Below are 16067 nucleotides of genomic sequence, written 5' to 3'. Positions count from 1 at the left end.
AAAATTATTAAAGGTTGGTGTGGTATGGTGGACGATTGGCTAGCTTTAAGCTAGCCTGTCGCCCACCATACCACTAGCCGCTAGCACATCCACCTCACAGTTCAGAAAGTTATGAAAATTGGTTCGAAAGGTGCTTAATAAATAAAACTAATTTGCCTGAACACAAAATACAGACTATAACACAGGAGGCCAGTGTATGAAATTGTTGTTTGTAGCTATTTTATCTGACTTATGATTATATTGTCATAATATTATACAGTCAGAAATTCTCTGTAATTGGGTGACAATCGGTGTTCATCCTTCTCAACTTGGACAGGCTGCAGCTCACAAAGTAATCATGTCGATACAAACTTTTCTTGAATAATTTTTAATTGAAAATATTATACAAAGCATTTTTTATGAACATGGTTATGGAAAATACAAGTGCACATCTCAAACTGAGACCACCAGTAGAAATAAACATGTTTGGCCACCAGTTTGTCCACAGTAGTTAGTACAGTCCATCTTAGATGAGAGCACTTCAGTAATTTAAAAAAAGAAAAGAAAAAAAAAGAAAGCATAACGAACATTGAGTATACATAAGTGATGCACATTATACTGTATATTATAGAAAAAAAATATATATTTTTGGAGATTTTAAAAAATTGATTCTATTGTTCGTAATGCACAATTTAGAATTTGGAACCTTGATGAATTGCAGCTGTATTTATAACCAAATTCATTCTCTCATCAAATATGATAAGGCAAGAATGAAACTTTTTTTTTTTTTTTTCATTTTTGCATAACACCAAACCTTTGAGATACATCTAACATGTTTTCACTTAAGATGGGGTCAATCAGTACGAGGCCCCTTTTTAACCTTGAAAATCCAAATACTGTTTTTCTTGATCTCCAACCTCTAATATCAGAACAATAACAATTTGCTCCAGTGTGATGACAATACAGCATATCAGATCATTTTACATAATACTGTACATATGTAATACATTTTTTTACCAGATCAAAAGTACTTACGTCAATTATTTTATATCAATCTGAACAAGAAGTTAAAATAAAGTATGTGAAGAATGAAAAGTATACATACTGTTTTTCTTTGGTTGAGCATCCAGTGTTCAAGGCAGAAATAACTTAACACATAATCTGAGTTTATACCCACAAAGTATTGCAGATATCACACTTCGCTCACTGTAATGATAAAATATAAAATAAATACCATATTTACATATCTTGTGCTGCTTGCAACTTCAATCAATACAACTTAACATGAGAGTGTTTTTTTCTTAAAATGAGTTTGAAATTATGTTAAGGGTAATATGATTTTAGTACAACGTTGCTGCAATGTAAATATTCAGATATGTCTAATGCCTACACAATTTATTAGTGTTATTTTCTGTAAAGTAACACTTGACAATTGTACGGGGGAATCCGCTGAAGCAAAACTGCCAATTAGTAGTGATGAAGCACTTTGCATCTTTAAATTAAGAGTGCCATCTAGAGGAGTCAACAAAGATCACAAATGCTTCATGAAGCTTCATTTGTTGCATCACTACTAATTAGTTACAATTATGCAACCACAAATAGCGCTCAAAGTACTAAATATATGTGTTAGCAATAATTGTCTAAGGGTTAATTATGTTGGCAAGCAAAAGGCAAAAAAAAAAAAAACTAAATTAGGTATTGGAACAAAGTGTAACAAATAAAATATTTTGAAATGGAATGACATAATAACAAAAAAATGTAAAAAAAAAAAAAAATGTAAGGTAGAAAAGATTGAACAATGTAGCTAAAGTGTGCAAAGAATATAAAAATATCTTAAACAAGAAGTGAGTCCTAAAATCTTGAAAATTTAAACAACTTAAATTGTTTACTAAATAATATAAACCAAGCGCTCCATTAGAAAGAGCTCCAGGTGAAGCCTTCCAGGAACGTAAAGGGAAATATTACAGCATAGCTTTGCAAGTAGTATGGCATGGCTATTGTTAGACAAGAGATCCAGCCTGGTTCTGCGCAGGCACCATAATGGGCACCCCACCCATACGGGCGATGTTGCTGCCAGTGAGTGTGGAGGGGGGAAGTGGTGGAGGGGGTGGCGTGACCTGAGGCTTCAAGTGAGGATGGCTGTAGGTCTGTGGGAGCATTTGGGCCTGTGGCAGCTGGGTGTAACGCTCCGGTCTGGGTTGGGAGCCTCCATTGGCGTTGGCATCCAAAGGGACGGGCTGGTCACGCGGTAGGGTGGTGGTGGTGTTGTAGCCGTAGTGGGTCGGGGTGGAGGCTCCTTGCTGGCGCGACGGCCGGTAGCCGGCTGTGCTGCCAGTGGCTGTGGTGATGGAGGCTGTGTCGGATGGAGGACGCTGGTGGGGGTACTGCTGCAAGTGGTGCTGGTGGTGGTTGTTTTGTTGGTGTGAGGGCTCTCTGTGTTGTGGGCTGGAGCCAATGGAGGACAAGGTGCCGTTCTTCGAGATGATATCGGAACCCATCCCACTTTTAGCCCAGGACACACGTTTGGGAGCCTGAGCGTCCTCTCTGAATGGTGGACAAAACATACACGTGTGAAGGAAAGCTTTCTTTTATTTGAGCTGCAATGTTCAATAGTTGGAATCATTTAGAAAGTAGCAGCCCCTAGATACAGAAGTTTTAATTAAAATTATATATGGGAGGATTACAGTTCATTTTAAAGTGGAATCATCCGATTTTGGTGAAATTCTGTAAGGTTATGACTCCATTCAATCTGTGGTCTCTAATGAATCAAATTTGATCAAAATGTGTAATAAAATAATGATAATGGTTTATTCCTCAACCCTTGAGTGACTTATTTAAATTATTAGTATTTATTTTACTCTCTTCCAAATGTACATTTTACTCTGGTTAGAGTGGGACCAAATACACTCAGTTTACTCTAAACCTCAATGATTTTCTGTCATGCCCCCCCTAGGAAGAAATAAACATCCCCCCCCAATACGTTTCGTCATATTTCCTCGTCTTAGCTTTCGGGCGACTTTCGTTTGTCTCTTTATCTCCGTCTCTCTCCGCCTGTCTTCTCATCCCTGTTAAATATTTTTTCATGGTGTCACTTGAGGGTCTGCTACACTTCGTGCCTAAACTTCATACTCATACTCTGTGCTGTGTGCAAAGTACGCATGCTCAGTGCAAACAAAACCCCTACACCACCGAGCGAATGCTCCCTGCGCACGCTGCCAATGAGAGCGCCACTGCCCCCTAATGTAGTGGAGGTGCAATTGCACTTTATTCTAAAACAGTAAAAAATAAAAAAAAAATAAAAAATTAAATTAAAAAAAAATAAATAAATAAAAAAATCAAAGTAAAAAAGCATGTTCCCCGAGGTCAAACACGTCAAAGGCCCTTGACAAGGGTCAAAGGCCCTCGACAAAGCCTCGCGCCCCCTTGGGGGGGCCCGCCCCACTATTTGAGAGGCACTGCACTGCTCTAAACTGAGTCTATTTGATCCCACTCTGAATAGAGTAAATTTTACTATCTATAGAATTTATTTTATAGTGTAACATAATTCTAGAGAATTTGATCAGGCATCAGGTGGAAAAACTTTGCATTCTGTGGACATGTGGTGGATGACATCATATTTTATTCATATCGTAAATATGAAAACAACATGAAAAAATCCCTCTGAACCATTTGGAAAAATCAATTCATTTAACACGTTATTTAAATCATCTTTATTATGTTTTGACCCCCCCTTTCTCGCCACTACACTACAACATAGTACAGTACGTGAAACACTCAACATGTTAGCTCTAGTGTGAGAAACAGACCCAATGATCGATTCAGCTCAGTTTTCACTCAGCCATGCTGATTCTTGTCAGTGAAGTAGTCATCCAACTCACTTAATTTCATTCGCCATGTCATCTTCATTGTCCCGTTGTTTCTTCTTAAGGAAGAACACGAAAATGAGCAAAAGGCAGAGGACGCCAACCACAGTGCCCACAGTGGCGCCAACAATCACCCCAACTTTGTTGGCTGCAGAGGAAAAAAAAATCATAGCACAAAAATTACAGGGGTATCAAAGCATGTAAATTTTGTTGGCTACATTTTACTCAAAAAAAGAGCCTATTTGGTCCCACTCTAAACTGAGTACAAATTTACACTTGGAATAGAATAACAAATATTCAGAGACGACAAAAAAAAAACTAGTAAAGTTTTCTTCTCACAGAATTCTAAGTAAATTTTCGAATGATTTATTTTTTTATTTTTTTTAGTACATTTGACTAGTTTATTTTTTTTTTTAAACTTACACAAGGGTTGAGGAACAAACTAACGACCTTCAGCTTAGGAGACACTTTACCACCTGAGCTATGCCACTCCTACTGTTTGCGAATATCCAAAACGAAAATCAAATACACCGTTTTTGGTCTCAGAGGTACGAAGATTCTAGCTGACACGAGTAATATACTAACAAACAGTAGGAGCAGCATGGCTCAGGGAGTACATTGGCTCCCAACCTAAGTTGTGGGTTTGTTTCTTGAGTGACTTTTTTTTTTTTTTTTTTTAACTAGTAAAAATTTCGGCAAAATCTCTCCATGCAAATTTTACTTAGAATTTCTTGGAGAAAAGGCTTTATTATTATTATTAATATTATTATTATTATTATTATTATTATTATTATTAATACTATTATTATTATTATTATTATTATTATTATTATTATTATTATTATTATTATTATTATTATTATTATTATTAATATTATTGTTGTTATTATTATTTTATTTTTATTTATTTTTTATTATTATTTTTTATTACTAGTAACATTTTGTCAAAATCTCTCCATATGGAAAATTTACTTAGAGTTTCTGGGTGCAAAAGCTTTCTAGTTTTTTTTTTTTTTTGTTCTTTTTTAAACTAGTAAAATTTTGTCAAAATCTCTCCATATGCAAAATTTACTTAGAATTTCTGGGTGAAAAAAACTTTCTTAGTTTTTTATTTTTTTTTTATTTTTTTTATTATTTTTAATTTTTTTAATTTTGATGGAACAGGCAAATTCTCTCATTCACACTAAAATACATCCAATACAATTTACACTGAATATTTTACTCTCTTCAAAGTGTAAATTTAACTGTTTAGAGTAGGACCAAATGGATTTTTTTTAGGGAACATGTACTCTACAAAATTTACTGTGTAGGTGTTATAAAAGAGAATATAATACATGATCCAAAATAGAGTAAATTTAAATGACATGGGTTTTTGCATTTATTAATTATTGGTAGTCAACAATCAATTCTGTACCGCAAAGTTCGCTGTTACAGGCGGTGGAGTGGCCTGAATTTGTAATGAGGATGACTATAGGTTTGTAGGAGCAAGTTACTGCATCGGTTCTTCTACAGAAAAAAAAGGTTGAAGAAAAATAAAATGGGATGGTTTAAGAATTTAGGAGGGCAATTTTGGAGGCCAACAAGTATATGATGAGTTACACAAAAAGTTGGACACAAAAGAGAAAATTAGTTGAGATTTAGAGTTTAGATTGGTGAGGCACTGGGATCGAGCTGGGAAGGATTTGCAGCAGGTCAGGATGCGTGAACACGTTGATGGAAATGTAATGATCAAAAAAAGGTGCTGAGATGAGAAAATGAAAGGAAAGTAGGACAGATGGAAACTGTGAAACAGGAGCTAGACCAAAATAGACAGGATGAAGTGAAAGATGTGGGGGGGCACTATTTTCGTGCCCAGCGCAATTCTAGCGCAAAGCGCAATGTGTGTGCATGGGTAGAGTAAAACTTTTGGTGTTTTCTTAAACAAGCGCATGTTGAAGTGAGCTTTTGCAGGAGGGAACAGCACAGCCGATTCCTGGCCAATCAAAACGGCTCCCCTTTATTTGCTTTGAATTCAGCAGCGAGATTGAAGTGCATAAAGTACATTTCAAAGGAAATGCAAGAAGATCGATGTAAAGTTGGCTGATGTGGATGGGCGCTTGTAGACTGCCTGTGATCATGCCTCCATGTGTGGCAAGTTGGCAGCTCTTACTGAATTGTGTAGGTCTAATATTATTGATGATGAAGGTTATGTGTTGTACGTACAGGTGGAAATCTCCAGGTTGATGAAGCAGCTTTCAGATCCGGCCGTATTACTTGCAGTGCACACGTACTTCCCCGACATGTTACTGCTCAGGTTACTCAGCTTCAGAGTGCCTGTCTTCTCATCTGAAATGTCATTTACCAAGAAATGAGATCACAATCATGCATGTAATCATTCACATGGGTAAACGCACACAAATAAGTGACACAAAACATAAGTGTAGAGAACTGGCCAAACGTAAACTGTCTGCACTACTTTTAAGTATCTTGAATTGGATAACATTGAAAATTATTTCTTCCTTTCAAAGACTAATAATCAACAGGTTGAAAGTGAAATATCAGTGAAAAGCTACGGCTGCTAGCTGATAGGAAACTGATATCCACAGCAGAATGAGAAAAATTGGGTACCTTTGTAGGGATGGCAATAAACCAGACAAAAGTGATAGATGGATTAATTTTTTTTCCGGGGCCGATAGAGATTATTAGTAGTCTGTGTGGCCAATAACAGATATTTGGAGCCAATATTCATTTTCAGCAAAAGGGAAAAAAAACTAAGAAAATAATAATAATAATAATAATAATAATAATAATAATAATAATAATAATAATGATAATAATAACAATAATAATAATAATAATAATAATAATAATAATAATAATAATGTTGAAATTAAAAACAAAAATTTAACTCTTAATTTTGTTGAAATGTCTTGAAAGTAGAGATGGGAAAATGGAGTTCCATGTAGCACTTGCGATATACTGTATATATATTTTTTACCCCTCTAGAGTAGATGGTGCTTCTGATTTCAAGATGGAGGCTAGTGCAATGGAAATTGATTAAATTCTGTCTGCCTTCTAGTGGAGTCCATAAATATCCAAAGCGCTTCATGAATCTTCCTATGTCCATCACTACCGATAATACTTGTACTTTTGATACATATTTTTTTTTTTTTAAGAAAGACCTACATATCCCAACATAGCATTTTCTCTAAAACTGCATGAAATTAATAGCGTTATTTTTTCGTCTTCTTCTGATTTCAAATTTCTAGTTCATGATTGTCAAACAGACACATGAGGGCAGCCCACGACTTCTAATACTTTGAAATAAGACTTGGCTGTCCCTTTTTAAAATTCTAACAAAAATTTCAAGGAACTCCTTTAAAATTCTAGCAAGGAGCTCCCAGTCCCATGGTCATCCTGTCTTAAAAAGTTTCCTACAGTAAATACAGTACATGTATCCCAAATTTCAAAATTACTGCAATCTTAAACTTTAAAGCGTCTTTGTTTTTTAAATTAAAAACAATAGGTGGAGAGAGTTCCAGGGGTCAGCGGCATATTTTCTAAACTGAAAATGTCCTTAAATAGTTCCCTAGAGAGAATAGAGGTTAACACAGTTTTAAATTAATCTATTATCTAAGTCTTTTTTTTTTCTTTTTTTTTTTGTAATGGCTGATGAAAATGCAGAATGTCAATAATGGGCCTATCCCTACCAAGCACTACTTTTATTATGTCTAATTAGCTGCTGAATCACTTGATAACATAAATGTGGTTGGTGTGGGCTCCACTCACTGAGCATGGGTGAGAAGAAGACCTCAGAGGTGGGACTGGTTCTCCTCCACTTGTACATTGGAATTGGCTTCCCACTGTTGGACTTGCAGCTCAGAGTCACATTTCCTTTCAGCACTGGATTCCCTGATAAAGTGCACTTTGGGACAGCAGGGGGCACTGAAAGGAGAAAGGAAGGGTAATTAAATTGTTTATTTAATAAAACATGACATTTTTAAATATTTAAGTCTCGTCTGTGTTTTACCTTTGACATCGAGGCTGAGCTCAGCAGTGAGGCCAGGATTGTCCGGGATGATGACTTGGCAGATGTAACGTCCAGAATCGGACTCCTGGGTGTTGTTGATGTACAGCGATACGTCACTAGAGGGCATGCTTGAGGTGAACCCAACTCGGCCTTTAAAATGAGAACTCCCCACACTGATGGAGCCTTTCGTGTAAGAGATTATCTAAACAAGAAAAGAGGCAAATATATCTTAGAGTAATTGATATCTCTAAATGATGAGGTCATTAGGAACATGGTTCTTTCTCAGATAGGATCATGACACACAAAATGTCATCAAGTATTTGGCAACTGTACTATTATTCACTGAAATCACAATTTTCTATACCATACTGCTCTGCCTGAATAATAATAACTATTGACTACCCATAGCAAGTTTGCCCCTTGTCTTTTCATAGCACAAAAAGTCAGAGACTGGACTGCCTGCCCACAATAGTTTAAACACCCCTTTCCTCTGTTTAAAGCTCTCTTTTGTGATGTGAAAATTCCCATCTGGTCAGCATGATAATGTACAGTAACAGTGAAGATAAACAACACTAAGTATTAGGGGTGTTAAAAAAAATCGATTCGGCAATATATCGCGATACTACAGCACGCAATTCTCGAATCGATTCAATAGGCAGCCAAATCGATTTTTTAACATCCATTTTTGATGGAAAAATATTCAACAAAATGTCTAAATTTCACACCTTAAGCATGGATGAATGTTATATTAATGGAACATTAAGCCTTAATATTTTATTTCAACGCTGTTCAAACATGAAAAATGTTACAACCTGTTTGTTAAATACAGTGGCTACCAGTTATAAGACTGAAGTTTGAGATCAATAAATAATACATTTTCATACAAATCTTAAAGTGTACATGTACAAGTTTACTGAATGATGTTTTTTAAATTTGAGTAAAAAAATCGCAACAATGGACTTGTAAATTCATATTGGGATTAATCGGTATCGAATCGAATCGTGGCCTATGAATCGTGATACGGATCGAATCGTCAGGTACGAGGCAATTCACACCCCTACTAAGTATAATGATATTGTTTTACAAAACATGTCACTGAGCTATGGGGTGCTATTTTGCACTGTTATGCTACCTCATTGTCCCCAATTAACTGTATTATACCCAGTGTTGCCGGTAACGCGTTACTTAGTAACGCGTTACTCAAAAAAGTTGCTTTCTAAAGTAACTAATAGTCTAACGCGTTACTTTATTCTACAAAGTAGTCTGATTAAAGTTACTGTCCAGAGAATCAATGCGTTACTCCACATTTTCATGAAGAAGGCAAACTATCTCACTGTTGTAACAGTCACAAACAACTACTGCTAACTACGAAGATGAGGCAGAAGTCATTGATCACCACACTGAATTCAGCCATGGTCTGGTCGTGAATGGTTTGCACATTCAAAACAAAAGTGATGATACTTTTACTACTAGTTTTATTAACCAACAGGCACACAACACAACAAAAAAAGTGTGCATTATGGACCATAAAAGTGGTAAAAAAAAATAATTTATTTCCATCCTCAACTGGTCCGTGAAGCATTATGGGATGAGGTCGTCTCCGCCCTCTCGCCAGGGGGAGTGACGTCAGACAAGTTACGTTTTCAGTAGGGGTGGAACAAAAAAACGATTCGACCGAACCATCGTTCGTCAAGGGGAGCTAAACGACCGTATCGGTTGCGAGTGAGGCTTTATGGTTTTCATAACAATAGCAAGAGTTCTGCGCCGTGCTCTACTTGTTTTGTTTACATTTCAGTAGCATCACCATTCAAGCTACTTCCGTGTTTCCGTGCTCGCGACACAGCGCGCGCGCGCGCAACGAGTGACAACGAGTAAAAATCTGTAAAGTAACTAAGTTACTTTTTCAAGGTAACTGTGGCAACACTGATTATACCCCCCCCCCAAAAAAAAAAAAAAAGTCAATAAAATATACTCCCCTGCACAAACCACATTGGTTAATCCAAAATTTATACTGCAGTTAGTGGGACTTCGAGGTTATGTTGGCATTCCAGTTGTTTGATTTTTTTGGGTGGCTAAATATATGTTTGTGTGTTAAACTGTCAGTTACCTTTATTAATTGTGCAGAGAAATGTTTCTTACTACCATATAAGTGTAAATAAGTTAACTAAGGATAATTTCAAAACAAACAAAAAAAAAAAACAATAATGCTCTGTTTAACGTCAATGACACTTCAGGGGTTTAGACCAATAAAAAACATGACCTTATTTAGCAAAATGATAAGCAAATACTGTAATTAATGTATGGAAGTGTAGAACTGCTAATGTGGAGTAAACATTTTTGAATGGTGAATACATTCGAATGTACACTCGAACGCAGAGGTGGGTAGTAACGAGTTACATTTACTCCATTACATTTACTTGAGCAACTTTAAAAAATAAATAAAAAAATAAAAAATAAAAAAACGTCTGAGCATAGTTTTACCACACAATACTTTTTACTTTTTTTTACTTGTGTAGATGTGTGAAGAGGAAACACTACTCTTACTCCTCTATATTGGGCTACACTAGAGTCGTTACCTTTCAAACATTAGATTTACCGTATTTTCACATAATTTAACGTGTGGAGGCTGATTTGCGCAGCGGGACTGCAAAACAAAAAGGGAGAGCAACTGAAGTCCACAAGTCAACATTTATTCTAAAGAAACAAAAAAAAGAGAGAGCGGGCTCGACGCCACCGCGCGTTACAATTGCCGTTCACAGCATACAAAACAAAAACATTCCTCGCCAAAAGGAAAAAGAAATACACAAAAATAAAGAAGCATCACCCCGAGGCGCGGTGCCACACGATTGTTACAATGGGGTATATGCCACGGAAGAGGCGGGATGTGATTTTGCACATCAGTTTGGTTCCGGTCCTTGTTGCGAACGCGCAACCGAGGGGCACAAAGTCAGAAGCACAAGTATTTTGACGCAGCCCACACGTCGAACCAAACTAATGGGCAAAAACAATCCCGCCTCATCCGTGGAATATACCCCATAAGTTATTTATTTTATGATTTGAAGATGCCAGCATTTGCATATAATTTTATGTTTTTGTCTGTCTGATGACATTGTTTTTAAAAATAAATCAAACTTCATGTTCAAGCAGTTAGTACTTGAGTATTATTTTCAGTGAATACTTGTACTTGAGTGACTTTTTCTGTTGACTACTTTTTACTTTTACTTGAGTAATATTATTTTGAAGTAACACTACTCGTACTTGAGTACAATCTTTGGCTACTCTGCCCACCTCTGATCGAACATATCAAATATGTTCAAACATACTTGCAAGTGTGTTCAAACATTTAAATGTAACAAACATTGCACATTTTCCCATAATACCACAGGCTATTGTACATGCGTGATTTAAAAAAAAAAAAAAAGAGAAAAGTCAACTTTTTTGAAGCATTTGGCCCATATTATACCAATATGTTCAAAAACTAGACTAAGTGCAATTTCTGGAGAAATTGCATGGGAATGCTGAAAGCTGAATGTTAAGATTTTGAATGCATGTGGAATGCTTCTAAAGTAAATTGAGAAATAAATTGTGAAATTATGACCTCCTGGTTACTGGACAATGCACTTTACCAACTGTGCCACCGAGGAGTATCAAACACCTGGTAATGATGATAAGTTATATGTATGAAAGTGGGAGTGGATAGTAATATTTAGAAAAAGTTCAATGTCTGTCCCATTGAAAATGAATGGGAAAAGTTCATTTTAACTCTTTGCAATCCGCCGACGAACTAGTTCGTCATGTGACACCCGGTGGGCGTCACCCGAAGACGAAAAAGTTCGTCAAATGTGTTTTTTTTTAAATGAATGGGTGGATGAGACTCTTGGGCAGTTTCCCTCTGAATATTAAGCCCATGAAGCACTGTAGTGACGAACTGTGCCCTCTTGATGGCAGTGATGGTCTCTTTACACGAGAAGGATGTGATTTCCTAGTAAAGGCGGAGTGTTGTGGAGTGGTGGGGGCCGGTGGCTGGGGGAGAAAAGACGAGTGCTAACGGCGGCTAACCGGAGGCCGCTAAAAACAAAAGCTCACGCTTTTGAGCAGAGCGTTTGTCACGATCGGTCAAGAGATGACGAATAGAAAGATCAAGGAGCCGGATTCTGCATAAGAGAGTGTGAAAAGCGACAAAAACGTCACGGGCGCCCACTTCAGAAGCCACCGCCTCCGGCGTTCTCTGAGACACGGAGTGAAAGTTTGCATCGTCGTATCTCTGACCAGTCCGCGTCATCTGACGAGGAATCCGTGACGAATTTGGCGAATTCGAGCCGCCTTCACCAGTTGAACAGATCAATTCAAGTGTGGCAAAGGTAGCAGCAGCAGCGGTTTATCCCCGAAAGCTTCTGGAAGCCCCGGAGGTAAGCTAACGTTTAGCATTCTGTAAATCAAGTGATCACAATTGCACTAGTTCAGTATATTGAATGTGACAGGGATGAAATGACTTGGATGGATGAGAATATTCACAGACATGCTTCTGTATACTGTATGTGCAATGTCTGTAACCTCGTACTAACTAACGCATGTTACACAACATTCGATTACAGTTGGGGCAGCGTACACAAATGGCCCCTTCGCAGTCACACGCAGTGCGACCGAGAGGTAAAAAAATCACAATACCTTGCAACAATAATAAAAATTACATCTTGATCATAGTATTTTCTGTAATTTACAGAAGCAGCTACTACACTGGCAGAGGCACAAGCGTGTGAACATCTTGCAGTGTCCCCCTGAACGCAGAAGAAAGCTTCACACGCGATCACACAAAAGACACTTTTGGGTTTCAAAACAAAACCCATGCACCCATTCATGCGTGCATATTTTGTAAATAACCCCAAATTTGTAAATAGTTTATCAAATGTGAAAATGGAGCTGTTATTTCCCTGTATAGTACGTAAATAGCGCACACGCACGAGCACGCACGCACACGCACGAGCACGCACACGAGCACGCACACCCACACACATGCACAAACATTCCTGTAAATAATCCACATTTTGTAAATAGTTTGTGAAATGTGAAAATATTGCTGTTTACACACGCTATCAGATATGTAAATAAATCCTTATTTTGCTATCAAAAACACATTTTCATTTTTTTTTTCATGTTTTATGGAAGGCAAGGACTGTTGAGATATTTGAGATGTCACTAAACCAAAAAATATTACTATAAAAGTCACTGTTTTGCAGAAAATGCATCATTTCACAAAAAGCTTAATTTCTCCTTATTTTGCCCGAGATTCTTGAATTATGTCAAATCAAGCCATTTTCAAATGATGATTACTAAAGAACAGAATAAGGTAGAATCATACTTCATACAGGAGACCCCAATCTTTCAAACGACACCCACCATGTCTATTTAGTCATAGCACACAATATTCTAATAAGCATTGAAAATGGGTGAAAATATGCGAAATCTGGTGGGATTCTGGAGTTACCTTGTCAGAAAATGCGTGGGATTGAAAGAGTTAAACATTAAATTGTGCAAATACTGTAAGTAATGTGGAATCAGATGATATATACCCCGTGAAGCGTCAATTTTTGAAGCTAGTTGAAATTTGAACAGTGTAAATTGGAAGTATTATATGGGAGTTGTTACGCGGCAAAAAAGTGGGGTGAATACAAATCACGATAACATTCCCACAACTAGACTAAGTGCAATTTCTGGAGAAATTGCATGGGAATGCTGAAAGCTGAATGTTAAGATTTTGAATGAATGTGGAATGCTTATGAAGTAAATTGAGAAATAAATTATGAAATTATGACCTCCTGGTTACTGGACAATGCACTTTGCCAACTGTGCCACAGAGCAGTATCAGAAACCTGGTAATAATGATAAGTTATATTTATGAATGTGGGCGTGGAAAGTAATACTTAGAAAAAGTTCAATGTCTGTCCCATTGAAAATGAATGTGGAAAAGTTCATTTTCAACGTTAAATTGTGCAAATACTGTAAGTAATGTGGAATCAGATGATATTTACCCCGGGAGGCGGCCATTTTTGAAGCTAGTTGAAATTTGAACAGTGTAAATTGGAAGTATTATGTGGGAGTTGTACAATAACAACATATGTGGGAATGCTTCAGAATTAAGTAAAAACATTCTTCATTTGTAAACTTGAACCTTTATGATTTATTATATCCACAGTGCATTAGCCTATTTAAGTTTGGCATTTTCAATATGTGCATACCGTGTGGGAATGTGAGACAAAAAAATGCTACATTTAGCTCACAAATATGTTCAAATGTAATCGCAAGTACATTTGCATGTACTGTATGTTGGAACATATTTATGTTCAAATGCATTTAAATACATTTGAACATACTCGCCAGTTAAAAACGTTGGCAGTTCTGTGCTTGTAATAATAATGCATACTTTTGAAATGATCTACAAATAATAGGCTTATGGTCCAAATTCATGACCAGTCGATTTCTTACCAGCTGAGTGTTGTTCGAAACGAGGTTCCAGAGGATGGTGTTTGTGCTCAGATCACTACCAGGCATCGGGATGTATGAAGCCTTCAAGATCACCATCTGACCCTTCAGTACATCCACATGGGTTTGGGGCATCAGGATCTGGCCCCAAATTCCTGAATGCACAGGGACGGAAAAGAGTCAAATGTGAAGTTCTCTCTCATACTAGTGCTTGTAGTGATGTCCCTCTCATGTAGGTAAATAAGGTGGCATGGCTCATTAGTAGAGTGGCTTTTTCCCAACCCAAAGTTTGAGGGTTCAATCCATCACCCTTTTGCTCACAGTGACCTCCTCTACTGAATATTTGCTTCAACATTTTTCCAAGAAAATCACTTTAAATAAAATTGCTCAAAAGGCATTCCATCAATCTGATTTTTTTACCACTTGTTCTCATTATGCTTCCGTCTTCGGTTCACCTCAGAAGTATGTGTTGATGATGTGGGAATGGAAGGAAACAGGAACACAGTGACAAGGTCATTTGACCCAATTCAAGCGGTCATGTGCTAGGCTGTACTGTGAAACATTGGCCACAGAGGGGCAGCAAAGAGCTACAACATGCTTGCTGCTCACTCAATTGAAAGTAAGTAATAGCTGCCATAATAGTACTATGAAATGAATAACGTGTTGGTTTGACTGAAACTGTTATATCCTAATTAAAACTTCATGAAGATTGTGGTGTCTATGTCCCTTTGTTTTCATGGGTTTTGATTGTGGTTGGATGCTTGATATCTTATAGAAAATGTACACCCCTCACTTCTATAGGCCTATCTATCTTAGCAATTAAAAAAAAATAAAATAAAGTTCACAGGCATGGTTGGACAGTATATATCGGGGGGTTTTCTCATACAGTCTCTTGTCTTTTCCCCCTTCATCAATGCTACTCTAGAATTCCTCTTTGTGTTACATTTTAACATTTCAGATTTAAATAAAGCATATTCACATGAGATCATCAGGCTTACATATGCATTATAAAATCAATGTAGTAATAATAATAACAACAACAATAATGATAATGATGTGAGACTGTGAGGGTCCATAGGTGGGAGTCATCATGCATTTATCAGTGTGACTGACAAAGTGTGATTACTTATGAAATAGATGGCAATCTTGCTAATGACGTCAATCATCATCCTACGCTGCACTGCAAAAAAAAAAAAAGTAAAACTTGATCCTCTTCATGCATGAGCATGCAGCATGCATTCATAATTAGCCTGTACCAATGCAATGAGAGGCAAAAGCTAAGATGTTTTTGATGCTAACAAATGTTGCAATCATCTGTAAACCCAAATCCAAAAGCATTTTATTTGTAGCAACAGCCTTACAAGCAGCTTAAACGAAAATCACACTTCTGCTCACGACGTGACAAGTTCAAGTCATCAGTATCTAAAAAGATACATTGGACTTACTGCTGTTCAGCCACCAACTAAAATGTGATTATTACTACTTGTGAATTAGACTAATTCTTATAGAAAAAAATGTGCCATTGATGTCAGTTTCTGCCTTATATAGCTTGATGAAGGCCAAGTGTATAGAACTGCAACAATGCCCCATGGAAAGAGATCTGAAGTGAGTAGGTGTTAGGTTTCCTTGCCACTCTGGAGATAAATGAAGCAGATCGGTGACAGTGGAGAGTGAATATGTAGGCTCAACTCCCTAGATAATTGCATTAATTAAGTGCTATGCTAGTTCAAACAATA

The 16067-nt window shown here is 37.0% G+C and overlaps 1 protein-coding gene across 2 annotated transcripts in view; it reads right to left on the bottom strand.

The window, feature by feature from the left end:
• Window positions 1–351: 351 nt before the first annotated feature.
• Window positions 352–16067, bottom strand: part of esama (endothelial cell adhesion molecule a) — an 86802-nt gene continuing 71086 nt past the window's right edge. For both annotated transcript variants that reach the window (XM_077505683.1, XM_077505684.1), the window contains exons 3-8: window positions 14335–14486; window positions 7852–8053; window positions 7611–7766; window positions 6045–6167; window positions 3858–3990; window positions 352–2523 (exon numbers count right to left, since the gene is read on the bottom strand). In XM_077505683.1, the coding sequence (XP_077361809.1) occupies window positions 1980–2523; window positions 3858–3990; window positions 6045–6167; window positions 7611–7766; window positions 7852–8053; window positions 14335–14486 (1310 nt within the window). In that variant the 3' untranslated portion in view covers window positions 352–1979. The remainder of the gene's footprint in view (window positions 2524–3857; window positions 3991–6044; window positions 6168–7610; window positions 7767–7851; window positions 8054–14334; window positions 14487–16067) is intronic.

The sequence above is a fragment of the Festucalex cinctus genome, chromosome 18, assembly GCF_051991245.1.
Source record: "Festucalex cinctus isolate MCC-2025b chromosome 18, RoL_Fcin_1.0, whole genome shotgun sequence".
Classification (NCBI taxonomy): Eukaryota; Metazoa; Chordata; class Actinopteri; order Syngnathiformes; family Syngnathidae; genus Festucalex; species Festucalex cinctus.
This window is presented reverse-complemented; position numbering and strand designations above follow the sequence as displayed.